This window comes from Octodon degus, unplaced genomic scaffold, assembly GCF_000260255.1.
Source record: "Octodon degus isolate 3935 unplaced genomic scaffold, OctDeg1.0 scaffold00041, whole genome shotgun sequence".
In the NCBI taxonomy this organism is placed as follows: Eukaryota; Metazoa; Chordata; class Mammalia; order Rodentia; family Octodontidae; genus Octodon; species Octodon degus.
The window spans coordinates 3648715-3663545 of record NW_004524617.1 but is presented as its reverse complement, the minus strand read 5'-3'; the positions used below and the strand labels follow the sequence as shown (position 1 = coordinate 3663545).

The 14831-nt window shown below is 36.5% G+C and overlaps 1 protein-coding gene across 6 annotated transcripts in view; it reads right to left on the bottom strand.

Moving 5' to 3' along the window:
- Positions 1–5704: 5704 nt before the first annotated feature.
- Tab3 (TGF-beta activated kinase 1 and MAP3K7 binding protein 3) overlaps positions 5705–14831 on the bottom strand; it is a 74081-nt gene continuing 64954 nt past the window's right edge. For 5 of the 6 annotated variants that reach the window (XM_023715400.1, XM_023715399.1, XM_023715398.1 and 2 more), the window contains 2 exons: positions 11667–11768; positions 6919–8131 (listed from right to left, as the gene is read on the bottom strand). In XM_023715400.1, coding sequence (XP_023571168.1) covers positions 7983–8131; positions 11667–11768 — 251 coding nt within the window. In that variant the 3' untranslated portion in view covers positions 6919–7982. Of the gene's footprint in view, positions 8132–11666; positions 11769–14831 lie in introns of all 6 variants that reach the window. The other variant, XM_023715404.1, reaches the window with a different exon arrangement.

Sequence of the window (14831 nt, the reverse complement as noted above, 5' to 3'; positions counted from 1 at the left end):
CTTTATGCAAGACTGGTTGTTCAGGTTGTTTACGTCATTGCTATAAACCAGAAACATATTGTCCTCATAGTTGGCATAGCTACCAACTTTACTAGTTGATAGGACTTTTTCAGTTTCATTCTAATCCTAAGAAACCAGTGTTGTGTGTATGGCCAGTCTACTGCTGACTGAGGCCTTTTTATTTGGTGCATGACTGCTATATTTATTCAATGCTTCTTTATTATCTGTTCCATGTGTGCCTTTTGGTAATCCTTACTGAATTTCCTGGATGTAGAACCTACCTACCTACCTTCCTTTTCTTTTCTCTTCCTTTACTTTTCTTTTTCTCTTTCCCTCTTCCTTTGCTTTTCTGAGACAGGGTCTCACTGTGCAGCTCAGGCTGGCCTTGAGCTTACTTTGTAGTGCAGATTGGACTTGAAATCACAACAGACTCCCTGCCTCAGCCTCCCCAGTGCTGGAATTACAGGCATGTGCCCCCTTACATGACTTACAATTAACATTTCTTATGTGCCAGTTCTTCATCTCTTTATCCTTTTCTGATGAATTTTAAGATTTCTCTACTGATGGTTTTTCCAAGTTTACTAGCTATATTTGTATTTTAGAACTTAGATCAAGAAAGATTGTATTCAAACAAAACTTGTATTGGTTGTTCCTTTTTGAGAAATGCAACCCTGTACCAAATTATATTTACTATTAAATTTAAATATTAATGTTTTCTGCTCTAATTGTGTAGAATGAGATCCTATTTTCAAAATGCTGCATCTTTCCATAGATTTTTTGAAATGCCACATGGAGCCCAGTGTGCTGGTGCATATTCATTATAGGTTTGAAGCCCTCTCTAGAATCTTCAGGAGGGGGTCAAACAAGTTTTTCCTCTGTGTTCACTGTGGCAGTCTGAAGTTATTTTGCACTGTATGCCCCTTACCTAATGGCCAACTTCCCTTAAATGCTTTCTTTCCTTAATGAACCACAGTACCAGAGGGAGCCCAATGCAAACACTGCTGTCCACATACTTCCTGTCCAACACACGTTTCCTTCTATTTGCCCATTGCCCGGTTTGGGAATGCCAGACTTGTAGGTTGCCCTACAGACAGCTAGTTGTGACCTGGCTGGGACTGGTTGCTATTGCTTTCAGAATGTCCCCATCTGTTTCCTGTCATTCCTGACCCCATTGAGTGCATCCTTCCCTATTTCCCAGCTCTTAGAAATGTCTTTTTCAACTTTGGAAGAGTTGCAGTCTTAAAACTGTAATCTTAAAATCAGCATCCCTCTACCATGTGCACCATTAAACTGTCAAATAGTGGTCAAGGAATGCAAGCTATTTCAATATGCTGTTTTCTCTTTCCTTACAGCAAATACCTTTTTATTTTAGTTTTTTTCCATAATTTTATTGAGAAACAAATAGCAATGAGACACTTTTATACGAAATTGGTAAGAGAGTTTCAATAATTAACACATTGCATACATTATTCCTACTGGTTATTTGCTGTACAAGATGCAGACATAATATCCTATTTACAAACACTATTAGAACAAATCCCTCCCTTCATTAAGAGAATGTAACTATATATCTATCCTAACCATTTTGAATACACGGATACAAAATGGACATTCATCTGTATCCTCTTTTTTGTTTAGTTCCATCATTTGAATATTATAGATGTTAACTAAGCAAAATATTCTAAGAGTGTAGCAGTTCATAATAGTATTGGGTCTTTTGCTTCACTGGCAATGTCAGAAATTGTTGACCTGAGTCCCCTACAGCTCAACATAACAGCATGGCTTTACTTCTTATACTTCATTTTTATACTTTTCTGCTGGATGGTTAAGACCAAGGTAAAGCAAGACCTATGCAACAAGAGTTGCAGCTTTTGGATCTGATAAGATCAATGAAATCCCCTCAGGATTTATTCTGAGATCCTGTACCTCAGATTGTAGATCCTTTGTCAGTGTCAGTCATGTGGAAGAGTCACGGCCATTGCTTGGCCAATGTGCTCTCTGTGAAAGCCTGAGAGAGTGTTTTCTCTCCATGTGACTCTCCTTAGGCACACTCTACATCATCAATCACTTTCCTCTTTGGCCCCATAATCTTGATCAGAAAATTTGGGACACTGCCGAGTTACATGATGTTACAGGACAAGTTCTCATATGCCCTGAGTCTTAATTGACCTTGGAAGGGCAAATACCTTTTAAATAAAGATCTATTTTTGAATCATTCACAACAGAGTCAGACCACAGTATGTCCCCAACTTTCAAGTGAGTTCCACTCTGGGAGAACATTCGCTGAGGCATATTCATTCTTAGGTCCAACAAAGTGAGCCTTACATATGCCTACACAAATATACATGTAAAGGATAAAAAAATAAAACCCCAGAACTTCACATTCCACCATCTTGTCCATGTTTAGAATTGTGTTGATTGAACAAATCATTGGAATGAGTGATGTCTACCATCTTTCCAATTTATTTTCTCGTTTCCATGGTTACTGACTTACACTTCCTAACAGTCCCCTGTACACAACCACTGCTTTCCCCCTTGCTTCTGACCATTCTGGGCTGACTGAGCATCATTAACTACTATGTACTATTGCACTGTAAGTAAGCACACTGCAGCACAGCCATGACAATGTCCAACAGACAGGTAAGCTACTTCCAGGATCTGTTTGCATTTATAAATGTCTGTAATGCAAGGTCCATTATTACCTGGAAAGTTCATAAATCTGAATGTAAGTCAGAGATTTGCTAAATTATTGAGTTCCTAAAGACTTAAAAAAAAGCAAAATTGGTGAGTGCGATTTAGAAATAGCTATATTGGCAATTCTTGGTGAAGATAACAAAATGACCTTAAGGGGACCTTGTGATTGCAAAAGTCAAAAGAAAGCAAAATATTATTGAATTTATTAACTTTGGTTTTGTACCCAAATCACAATGCGAAAGACTGGAAACGAGGCTTACCTGACCATTCCCACACTATATATTTATTATCATCCTGCCATGAAAATGTCAAAATCACACATACCAATGTCTAAAACAATAGTTGAGCAAGTTCAAATGCTGAGAATCTGGAACCTGAAAATAACAAATTCCCCCACAGGACGGGGGATATAACTCAGTGGTAGAAGTGAGGGGAATAAGAAAATTATTTCACGCACTACTCTTCAACATTATCTTTGATGTTCCTTCTGTACGCCATTTAACTATAGGAGGTGGTGGTGGGATAACTAATCACTAAGCTTATTTCTCTATGAAGATAGCTAATAAATGGCTAGGTTCCTGATAGGCGGAACATACATAGAGTTGAGCTATGTATTTCATGCATTCTGCTTAGAGCCTAATTTTATGATTTGAAAAGCTTAAAAGTCTGTGAGATTTATTGGTGAAATTTTAACACTAGTCAAGTGTTTAAAAAGGAGTAATTCTTTTAAGGCGTGATGAGTACAATATGCTTAAGAGCTTATTTACAAATGAATTTTTATGTGTGGGATTTATTTCAAAATAATCCAGAAAGCAGTGGAGTGATAAAACAGGTAAATACTGCTAAGAATTCTTAGGTACATGAGTATACCAATTTTTGTACTTTCATGTTTAGAACTTTATGTTAAGATAAGTAGAAATGATTTAAATGTATTTAATCACAGAAACAGTTACTAGCATAATGTATCAATGGGGACTTCTGTGTACCAGTGGGGAAGGTTTCTGCTGTTCCTAGAAGAGATGAGTGTCAGGGCCTTTGCCTTTCAACAATTAACAAAAGACAAAAAGATTTTGTAAAAAATTATTCATTTGTAATATTAAGTGGAATGAAATATGGACATATTCCAACTGCCATATAGAACTTACACTTTGATCAAGTTCTCAAGTTCAGAGTAAGGTACACTTTATAAAGGCTTACATCGCTACATGTTCTAATACAGCAAAATGTGATGGTTAGGTTTGTGAATCCAAAAATAAATCTGGGACTAGAATTAGTTTGATAATGTAAGTTACTTCTAACTACACAGAAAAGATACAAAATGTAGTGTTTGCTTTTAGTTTATTAATTTATTTTGCAGTAATCTTTGACTTTCTGAATATGTATTGTTTGGAGGTACGATGCATGCATAGCCTTTCAAAATGCCTTTGTACAATTTCATCTCAAAATAATTTCATTCACAGCATACACAGAAATCTAAGACACATGATATTTACATGATTTAATAAGTTCTTACTGCTTTAATGAAGAAACTGATCAATTCTTTTACAGTAGGGAGAGAAACATAGACATTGGTTGTCATTATAAATAAAAATTCAGAATTGTTCAGTCTCAAAGCAACTTTTCATGGCTTTAGAAATTAAAACTGAGTTGTCATTCTATTAATCTCTGAATGCCCAAGCCATGCAAAATCTACTTGTATTAAATATTTGGGGATGCAAATAATACAGAAAAAATTGTCTGGTGAATGTGAAAACATCATCAGAATTAACTTTCACAATAGGAAAATACTGTTAATTCTTTCAAAAAGATACAGTAGTGGTGCAACACAGACAGTGCCCAATTTATTCTCATTTTTAAAGTAACATTTCAATTGTTTTCCTTTCTCTAGATATACAGACACACACTGTAACATAGACTTATTCAAGGTTGAACAATGATACAATATTAAAATAATTCAATTTTTAACAATAAAGGGACATTTTCACATTCCAGGATACATCATGGCTATTTTAAAGGACAATTCTTCTATGCTTTATATTTTTGCTTTTTGTTTATAGTGTCAGAAAGACATAACAATTACCTTTTAAAAGACTATATAAAATTGAGTTGCCACACAAAGGATATGAACCCTAAATAATTGTGACAAAGCAATGACAAAATTTAAGGAAACATTGATTTCTTTTAGAATTCAAAAGTACTAAAATTGAGACCAGCTCCTTAAAAATTAAACTGCTTATCACACTTCCCGTTTCTTCCAGGGAAATAAACAAGTTAGCAACATTTTCCCCACCATCATTAATCTGTTCTAAAACTACATTTTTACAATGCATTTGTTTCTTTAATCCCTGCCTCTACTCTCTCCCAAACTAGATCAATATTAATTCAATACATTTTACAATGCTTAAAAAACTTCTGGCTCCTCTGTTACTTTAAACTTTTTAAGAACTCCAAAATTTAAGGGGCAAAATACTTACACAAAATGGCAAACATGCTTTCTAAAAACCCAGTCTACAATAAACAGTGAAATAATGTAATGTAAAACGTATAGTCAGGTCTGTATGTTACCAGGTACATCAAACCAGATATATTTTAAGAAAAACAAGCCTCTTACAACAACCATGGAGCGCACCAGCTAGCTGAAGACATGGGCAACCCAGCAGCCGGGCATCACCCCATTGTACCCTCATACATATGCCAACTGTTTACATACACCCAACAAACCAGGCGATCCTTTCAGAAAGGCACCTTGAAAGCTGGGTGAATTCTTACTAAAACTGGTCAGAGGCAAGAAGCGTTCTACATGGGACACAGTTAAATGTATCAAATTTATCAATGCCAAATTGTTTTTTGCTCACTTTTCAAAACTGAATGTAGCCTACGTTGGAATATGAAATTTGTGCACGATTGAAAAGCCTCCTTACAGTCTGTCTCTGATGTTTCATGCTTCACCCTCCACACCCAGCAGCCTGCTCATTCTTCCTGGCAGGTGAAAGCAAGGATTGATGGGATATCATCAAAGGACTGACACCATGCATCTACTGTATGATAACAGCTTATTAACCTTGGTGTATTTTCATGCAAGTTTTTAAATCGTCTACATGGTTTTAATGAAGTACTGTATCACACTGTTTTCAGACATGCTACTTTCATTTTCAACTGACAACTGCCAAGTTTACTGCCACCACTTCAGCGTAGCACTATGAATACTGGTAAACCTTTTTTAGCTAGAACACCAAGCAGTATATATATGTATGTATATATTTTCCCCTAAACTGTTTCTTAACACCAAGTGGTGCTGACCATCACTAACAAGACATGAAACCACACAAAGGCAAAGGCATCTTACAGAACAGTAGGACTAATGGACTGTGTTATTAGAGACTGACAGAAACCAGTGTTATAAAATCCTTTCAAGATCACTGTTCGTGCTTTTAAGCCTATCTATTGTTCTTACCATTATTTTCACAGTTTTGCCAGTTATTGTATTAAAAGATGTTTTATCAGTGTAATTAACATAACCATGCTTACCTTGGGAAACAAGTGAATATATTTTGGGGAGTTATTCCACATATGAAAAAAATGTTTTCAAAGCTGTAGGCAGTGTGTGAAGTTATGATTTTGATGGAAAACTATGATGAGATATACCTTTGGTTTCATTATGTTATTAAGTGCAGCTTGTTCTTCCAGGTCTGTCAGATTTTACCACTAAGTCAAAATGCAATGACAACACAGGAACGTGTGTGTATGAGGGGGGCACCTGGTATTTCTAAGGTTATAACCTCAGGTTAAACCCTTCAGCATGGGAAAACCTACTACCTTTATTACTGTTCCAACTTCACCAAGGTGGGGGGTGTGTGTGTGTCCAAAATCCAATTCTGAACTACGCTTATCTGAATGTTACTAATTTTTCAGTGATATACCCTAGTGAGTCACACTAACTTGTTTCATAGTGCTTTACTATTACCTGAATTGTCTGCACAAAGATGATTTCTGTTCTGTGAACAGTTATATTAACTTTAAAATGTTTCAAACCTCTCTTTACTCCTCTGGTGTATGGGGAGGGGGCTCAAGAGCAAACCTAGCTTTGTGCGTGCAAGGCAAGCACTCCACTGCTGAGGGACAGCTCCAGCCCAGTAACCCTGACCAGCCTTCTCTTGCTCCCCAAATAATGCAGTGCACAACCTTGTGATAATGGCTAACTACTTCTTCCCTCATGTTCTTATAAACATGTGCAAATAAATCGTTTATTGAATAGCTAATATTTTTTCAGCTAAATTAGGATTATGGCACAAAGTACTTATCTGTGCTGTAAACACCATGAATTCATCACAAAATTAAGGAGGCGGGGAAGGTCTGATAGACTACAAATATTTCTTAAGAACCACAGCTGAGCTAAAGATTTCCACATGAATTCTGGAATGGACTCGCATTTGGCATACACTCACTGTGCTATTGGCAAAGCGCAGTTTTAAGAGAATGTCATTTATAAAACCATATTTTGTAAGGGGTACTTTTCAAACCAAAGGTCTAATAAAGCATAGAGTAACTTAAGGATGTATTTCTTATGTGGCACAATTAGGTCTCAGTTACCAGTGTCGATACAGGTTGATGAATCTCTGTACAAACCAAAGGGATCTTACTGCCTTTGATTGTATCTTCCAACAAAGGGCAGGATCTGCCTCATTCCTGACTGCTACAAATCACATTTTAAAATATCTGTGTGTATGTGTGTTTGAAACTACCCCTGAAAAAAAGCAGCAATTACAAATACCCTTATTATTTTGCCACGAAAACGTGTTTAGGGTGCTTTTTCCCATCCTTCTCTTCTGAGGAAGCAGCAGGAAGAAGCCCAGGGAGCCTTGGTTTCCCAGAGAGATGCAATCAGATAAGTCTGCTCTGGAATTCACAGTTTGCCTGCATAAACGGTAACATTTCATACCACGATTCAAAGTTCAACTTTGAAAAATAAGGGCCACTCAGCAGTAACTTTAACGACTGGGATTCCACAGAAGAGCTCTTGACTTCTCTGTGTACATTCTTTCAGGAGCGAGGCCTTTCCTGATTTCAAGTATCCCTTTCTACCTCTCACTGCAACGAGTTAAAGGAAAAAAGAAAGGCCTCCCCATTTTTTCCTTTTGTGAGCACAGTGGCCACAGTGCCATTCCTCCTCCTCCCCCCATGGAATCAGAAATGAAAAGGCTGGGCAGATGAAGAGATTCCCGAGGCTTCCTTTTCTTCTGGCGGGTGCTCCAAGTTTCACTTTCAACCTGGTGCCAGCTCTTCTGAATTCAAGTGTACCGCGGCATCTCACACTGTTCACAGCGATTTAGCGCTGGGTGGTTGAGAAAGGTGCAGCTGTCACAATTCCACGGTGCCCCTTCGAAGTCTTCGTCACGGGCCTGGGTCCGAGGACTCGGTTTGGAGGCAGATAGATGCTCTGAGGGGAGTGAGAATAAAGGAAAGAAGAGGAGAAAGGGGATTAAAAACTTTACAAGTATAATTTAAGGGGCCAGGGAGATGGCTCAGTGGAATATGTGCTTCCCTGGCAAGCACAAGGGCCTGAGTTCAATCCCTGGTTCTGCAAAAAAAAAAAAAAAAAAAGTATAATTTAAACCAAAAAAACTACCCAAAAAGGCAAGTGGGGAAATGTCCTGCCCTATCTAAGGCCAATTTGTAAACATACCTGCTGGAAAAGCATAACTGAATAAAAGGTTTTCAATAGTTTTTTTTTCTATACGATGACAAGAAGTCCAGAATAGACTGTTTTCCTAGCTCATTCCCAATAGATGGTGAACAGTTGTTTTATTCCAGCCAAATGAAAGCCAGTCTTGCAGCATGTCAATTCTATCTCAAGTTTTTCCCTGCAATTTCAGTCTACCTTCATGATTTACGATCCTATTCATACCATAGTAAATAACTCATAAACTCTGTACCATTTTCCTTGAGGCCTTCAACTCGAACAATATGCATGTTTTATACTAAGTCTTCTACAGAATGGTGAAAAGAGGATGACACTCTATACAGTTTTCAAAAGGCTGAAGTTCATTCAATTACAAAACACTGTCTTTTATTCTGATTCCTTTCTACCTTACAGGCATAACAGGTTCTTCATTAGTTCTGAAAATGTTTATAGCTGGCTATTAACCTTATGTTGATTTCCAGGATTAATATACAGACAGACACTAAAACCTGTATTCCTTTTTTAAGTCCTCATTCTCTCTGACCTTATGTACAAAAATGCTCTTCTCTTAGCATTAATTTGTAAATCTTCCTTTTTAGAAACGGTCCCAGTTGACAGTGGGGTTTAAGGACCTACAGATGGAATTCACCCAGAACCTGGCAGAGGCAGGAGGCCGAAGGCATCCACATAGAGAACACTGGAAACATTCACTAGGCACTGGAAATAAGATGAACATGTAAGGTAAGCAACCTTTCCAAGCAGATAAAAGAGACAGATGCAGAGAAGCTTTGTCAGATGCTGCTTGGGCCAAGCATACCTTCCACTGAAAATTAACTCACTTCTGGCTTGTCAATTTGTTTTTCGTGACAAGTGGTTCGTATAAACATTCCTGAACAGGTAAAGAGAACTGAGTTTTAGACCTTGAACTTTACCTCCTGATAAGCAGAAAGGCGATCTTAGTTGTACACCCTACAGGAAATTATTGGGGTCTTCAGCATATTCCTGTGACTATAAACAGGAGGTGGGCTTGTTTTGACTGCTGCTTTCAGCATCTAGGCAAAAGACCCATCTATGTCTTTTGACTTATGACTGCACAACATGTAGATTTAGTACAGTGCTCTTTTCTGTCTTGTATGGAAGAAGAAAAAGCACATTGTTGAAGTCTTGTGTTATGGGAAAAATGTTTACTATGCCATTTCCAGGAAAGGTCCTCTCTCATATAGCAGCCTTTGTCTTTTAAAAGAAAAATATGCCCGAAAACCTAACAGTTTTTAAAAATTACATATTGTTACTCTTGGTTTTGAATAAACAGGGGCTCAGAAGTCAGTTTTATCCTTTTCTAAGATAGGATAGTTTTGAAAAATGGCCACAGCTGTCCAGCAACTTTATATTGGTTTCCAGAATTTAAAAGATACATGAAAACTTTTTATTTCATGAAGTAATATTTACTATGGAGGAAGAAAAGATATTAAACTCTTAGCCATTACAGTCTTTTTATATGTTAATTCCAAACGTAGCCTTCAACTCTGGATTATGGCAACACATATGCTTACAATGAAAATGTTCTCTAAAGTACTTTTTTTTCTAAACATAACTAATTCAGGATATCTTGGGACTCCTACCTGTTTAATAGTATAGCAATTTAATTTGGAATAATAAGTCCTTCTGATGTAATTTACCAAAACATTTTTTTAAAAAAGACATCTAAGATTAGAATTATTTTGGTGCTAAAAAAGACACTCCTCATTTCATCATAGAGAAGCATTATTTTAAGGCTTGTGTTCACATCTGATTAATAGGTATGTAACCTTTTTTATGGCACATTTAAAACATTAAACGTTTCACATTGTTTTTAAATGGCTTTTAATAGTCTAAGTTTTCCATGAAAATGCCTTATTAATGTCACAAATAAACAACTTAGTTTAATCAATGTTGTCCACAGAGTGCAGAGGACAATTTGCCCACAAGTATGTGACTCAGTATTTTAAAAAATTTAAATTTTTCTACAGTATTTTCAAGATGAATGAAAAATACCATTCCCTACCCCAAACGGTAAATATGATAAAAGAGGAAGGGTTTGGACTTTTTTTAACTATGTAAATTATGTCCTGTTCATACATTTGTTCTTAGGATGGGATCTTTTAGAATAGATAAGGAAAATATAGTTTTTATATACAATGAAGTACTACTCTGCAATAAAGCAGGATAAAATTGGGACATTTGTAAATAAATGGATTTACTTTGAAACCATAACATTAAGTGAAATAAATCAGATACATAAGCTTAAATATTGTTTTCTCTTGTATGAGAAACTCAAATTAATGAAGAACAAAATAAATAATAAGCAGGGAGCCCTGTTTCAAATTGGAAAGGGAATGGGAGATAGAGGAAGGGAAAGGGAATGGAAAAAAAGAATAGAAGGATAAAAGTGGAAAAAGCACTCTAACAAATGGGAAGGCATCCAAGAGTTGGAAGGAGCCTAGGACAAAAAAGAATTGAGATGTATTACGAGTATGTACCAACTCCCCACGGTGAATGTGATCGTGATGTACTACAAACATGTACTAATGAAAATTTTAAAAATAAGAATCAGTGGAATACTTGCACAAACTCAAACATACTTTTTTGTTGTTGTTGTTTTAAGACAGGGTCTTGCTATGCAGCTCAGACTGGCCGTGAGCTCACTTTGCAGCCCAGGCTGAGTCCTCCTGCCTCAGCCTCCCGCCTCAGCCTCCCAAGTGCTGGGGTGACAGGTATGTGCCACCATGCCCAGCTAAACATATATTGTTAGGAACTACACTGAAACTGAATGTCTGGATAAAGTTGAAGAAATAGTATAGCAGTGAAGAAACAGTGAGAAGTTTATACAATTCCAAGCTTCTAGGTCATTTTAAAATATTTATTTGATTTATTTGGTCTTATTTTTAATGTACTGTTTCCTTAGAGATGATTTATCAATTTTAGTAGCTACTGATTTATTTGAAATAAATGTGGTTAGTTCAAATCAAGATATACTATATATGTATAAATTTTGTACTGTAACAAATTCTGTAAATTTAGTATAGAATGAGGATTATTAAATATTCACTATATAGTACAATTAATTTCACCTTTCTTTTTGGTATGATTACAGAATATTGCGAATCATATATGTGGCTTACATTACATTTCCATTAGATTAGATAAGAAAAGAATAATTTTTGAAAATAAAAAATATCAAGGTCTGATAACTACATAGGTGAACATATACTTTTGGACATTCTGCATGATCTCTGGACACACAAGTACAAACCATCTGCAGCTGCTGCCTGGGTGTCATGGACATCTGCCTGTACTTTGGAGGTCACGCTAATTCTTCGGGCTTTTCTCTCAATTGTGCAGGGGTCTGAGGAGTCTGCATAAGAAGAAGCAAAGCCAGTAAGAAGGGATCAAGTCATTCTTCAGCAAGCTGGAACAGGTTCACAAGGACAGCTCTCGTAAGCTACACAGCTGAGCGCACTTTTCTTACTACTTTGTGCTATTTTAGGTCTGCTGGGAGGCAAGCGCTGCATTTGATGCTGCGTTTACAATCTATGCAGAGTGGGGGCTTTTCAACTTTTTCCATCCTCTTCAATTACTTGGAGCAAATGCCCTGCTTTCCCCCGGGTTCCCACTTTTCCGTGGAACAAGGGTACAAATTCAGTGACAACAATGAATGTCAACGTGAAAGCAAAATTTGGCAGATTACACTTCAGAGATTGTTTAATTAAGCAACAGCTAAAAGATAATTGTGGGGTTAAAAAAAGGATAACTACTACAAATAACAGTGATAAAATACAACCACAAATTTTAAGCAAAAGTAACAGTACTTGAAAAGTCAGGACCAATTCAAAGTAATACTATTCTGGACCCACAAGTGCTCCCAAATCCTTTCATAAATTCCAACTACTTATGTGTGCTGAAGCCTGGCAGACACTGCAACATGGACAAGAACAGTAGGTGTCTCCACATCACGCTAAAATACCGCTTCTATGAATTGATAGGTTGCTACCAAGCAGCATGTTATATTAAGCGAACAATGGCAGACCCCATGTTACTTGCCCTAAAGAGGCAAACAAGATCATTCTTTTGAAAGATCTCACATTGCTGACCAGTTCTAAACTCAGATGAAATTCCATGGTACAACCCACTTTGAGAAATCACTGCTCCACAACTAGAAGCATGGCAGCTTAGGCACTCGAACACCCCATTATCAGAGGAAACAGGAGCAAAGTAAAGACCTTCTTATGCTCCAAAGAGGAAGGTAAAGTTCTTCTGTGTCATCACATAGCTTCATCTCACTGACTCTTAATAAAAACCTCATAAATCCACAGATACAAATATTTGAACCTATCACCTCTGCCTCAGTGGTGCATAGATTAGATCTGAATAAGGTCAGGTGACCAAGAAGACCAGGAGCAGCCTCAGGCCGTAGAACACCACAGTCATTGCCCTTGTCACTATGTGAGTTTCCAAAGAGGGAACAGGGAGATTTGCCAAGTTACCTGAGGAGCTGCATGCAAGTGTGCAGCAAGTGTGCACGCATGCACACACACACACACACACACACACAAATATTGCCTAAATGCAAAGTCTAATCCACAGTTTTGTTTTTCTGCCATTCTATAATTATTACACTTATTCACACAGACCTAGATGTTTAGATTTCTAGTATATATCTGTGCCACAAGACATTCAAACCAATAAAGCAGTTCTACCAGTTATTAGCATTTAACGGGTTCTAATGTTAGGATACTTTTAGAAAAGTCCAAGTTTTAAAAACAATATGAGGAGATTCAAGTACTTCACAAAATAAAATTGACTTCATAAACTGAGTATCTTTTTATAAATATGTGATATTCTCCAAATTATAAAATTTAATCAGGTTACATTGTTTAAAATTTTTACAAAAAAAGGTGGAGGTTTAAAAATCTATTAACAGTACCATTTTATATTTTAACCAATATCATGAAATTAAAGTGCAACTAAATTTTGAAAACAAAAATTCATTATTTAAATAGAATTTATGCTTTACATGGCTTTCTAGTTTACCTTTTATTAAAATTGCACACACAGAGAACACAGTGTTTGGGATAAGGTGTTATGTTTTTGCTTCTTAGGATCAAGAATCTATCTAACTCATCTAGATATTCAACACTCAATATGTATTTCAAGAAACTGGTAGTAGCTGGATCCATTACAACTAACTCTGAGACCATACAATAATGGGCTTTAGCACATTGTATTTGAATTAAATGAGCCATGGAAAAGAGACTTTTTATTATAAAAGTATTTGTAGAGTGGTAAAGCTTGATGTTACTGAGGCTACATCATAGAATATTAATACAAGCCTTGCATAATTCTAGCCAAGCAGGAGAGCAAGCAAACAGGACCCTCCTACTGATCCCAGTGACAGCAGAATGGCATATCAGCAACACTGCTGCTAGAAAACCACAACTATTTGGGCTCCTCTATTACTTCAAGAAATGTTCCTTTTGAATGCCTTTTCATTATATGCACATTCCTCTGTAAAAGCACCTGCTCAAGTGTTTCTATATATAGATATACATCTCAGAATACCAGTGGCTTATCAGATACCTATCTTGTGGATATTTTCTCCTAGTCTGTGGCTTGGCTTTTCATTTTCTTAATAGTCTCTTGATCAGCAGATAAGTTGAATTTATTGCTTTCCCCGTCCCGTCTAAAAACTTAATATACATCCAAGGTGCAAAGCTATTCTGTGTTTTTCTAGAAGCTTTATGATTTTTTACTTTGGTATATAACCTGAAAGTTTTATATATTTGTGAGGCAAATAAAAATTTGGGTTTTTTTCTCCCTCATGGATATCCAATTCTTCCTCCCTTGAAGATTTTCCTTTCTTTATTGGTTGTTTGCATACATGGGTATCTACATCTGGACTCTACTTTGTTCCAACGATCTATTTCTTTATTGCTCTGCCAGAGTCACACTGTGATTATACTTGTTATTATATTTACATATAACTCTTGAAAGAACAGGTATCTAGTTGTGATAATTTGTATTCTCATGTTTGCTTTTAGTTTTTACCTTAGATCAGTAATTTTACATCTTCCTGTCTTATAAGAACATTTAAAGCTTTTATAGATTATCACCAAATCCTAAATTTAACTATTATAAATAACTTGGCTTTGCCTACAGTGGTCTGACATAGTCCTCAACTCCTTTCTACAACTTTAAAAATAATACCAGTGTTTTTGTATGAGCACCTTCAGCCACATTCAGAGTTTATGCTAACGAGGTGCCACCCAAGGACATGCTGTCCACCATTTCTCATCATGTTATTCTCTGTTCCTAGGGTAGCAACTGTTAATACACTCTTTTAAGCAGAACAATTCTTCCATGACAGCCCTTGAATCATTTAAATGAAGTTCACCTGATGGGAGTTCTAGTAGGTGACACT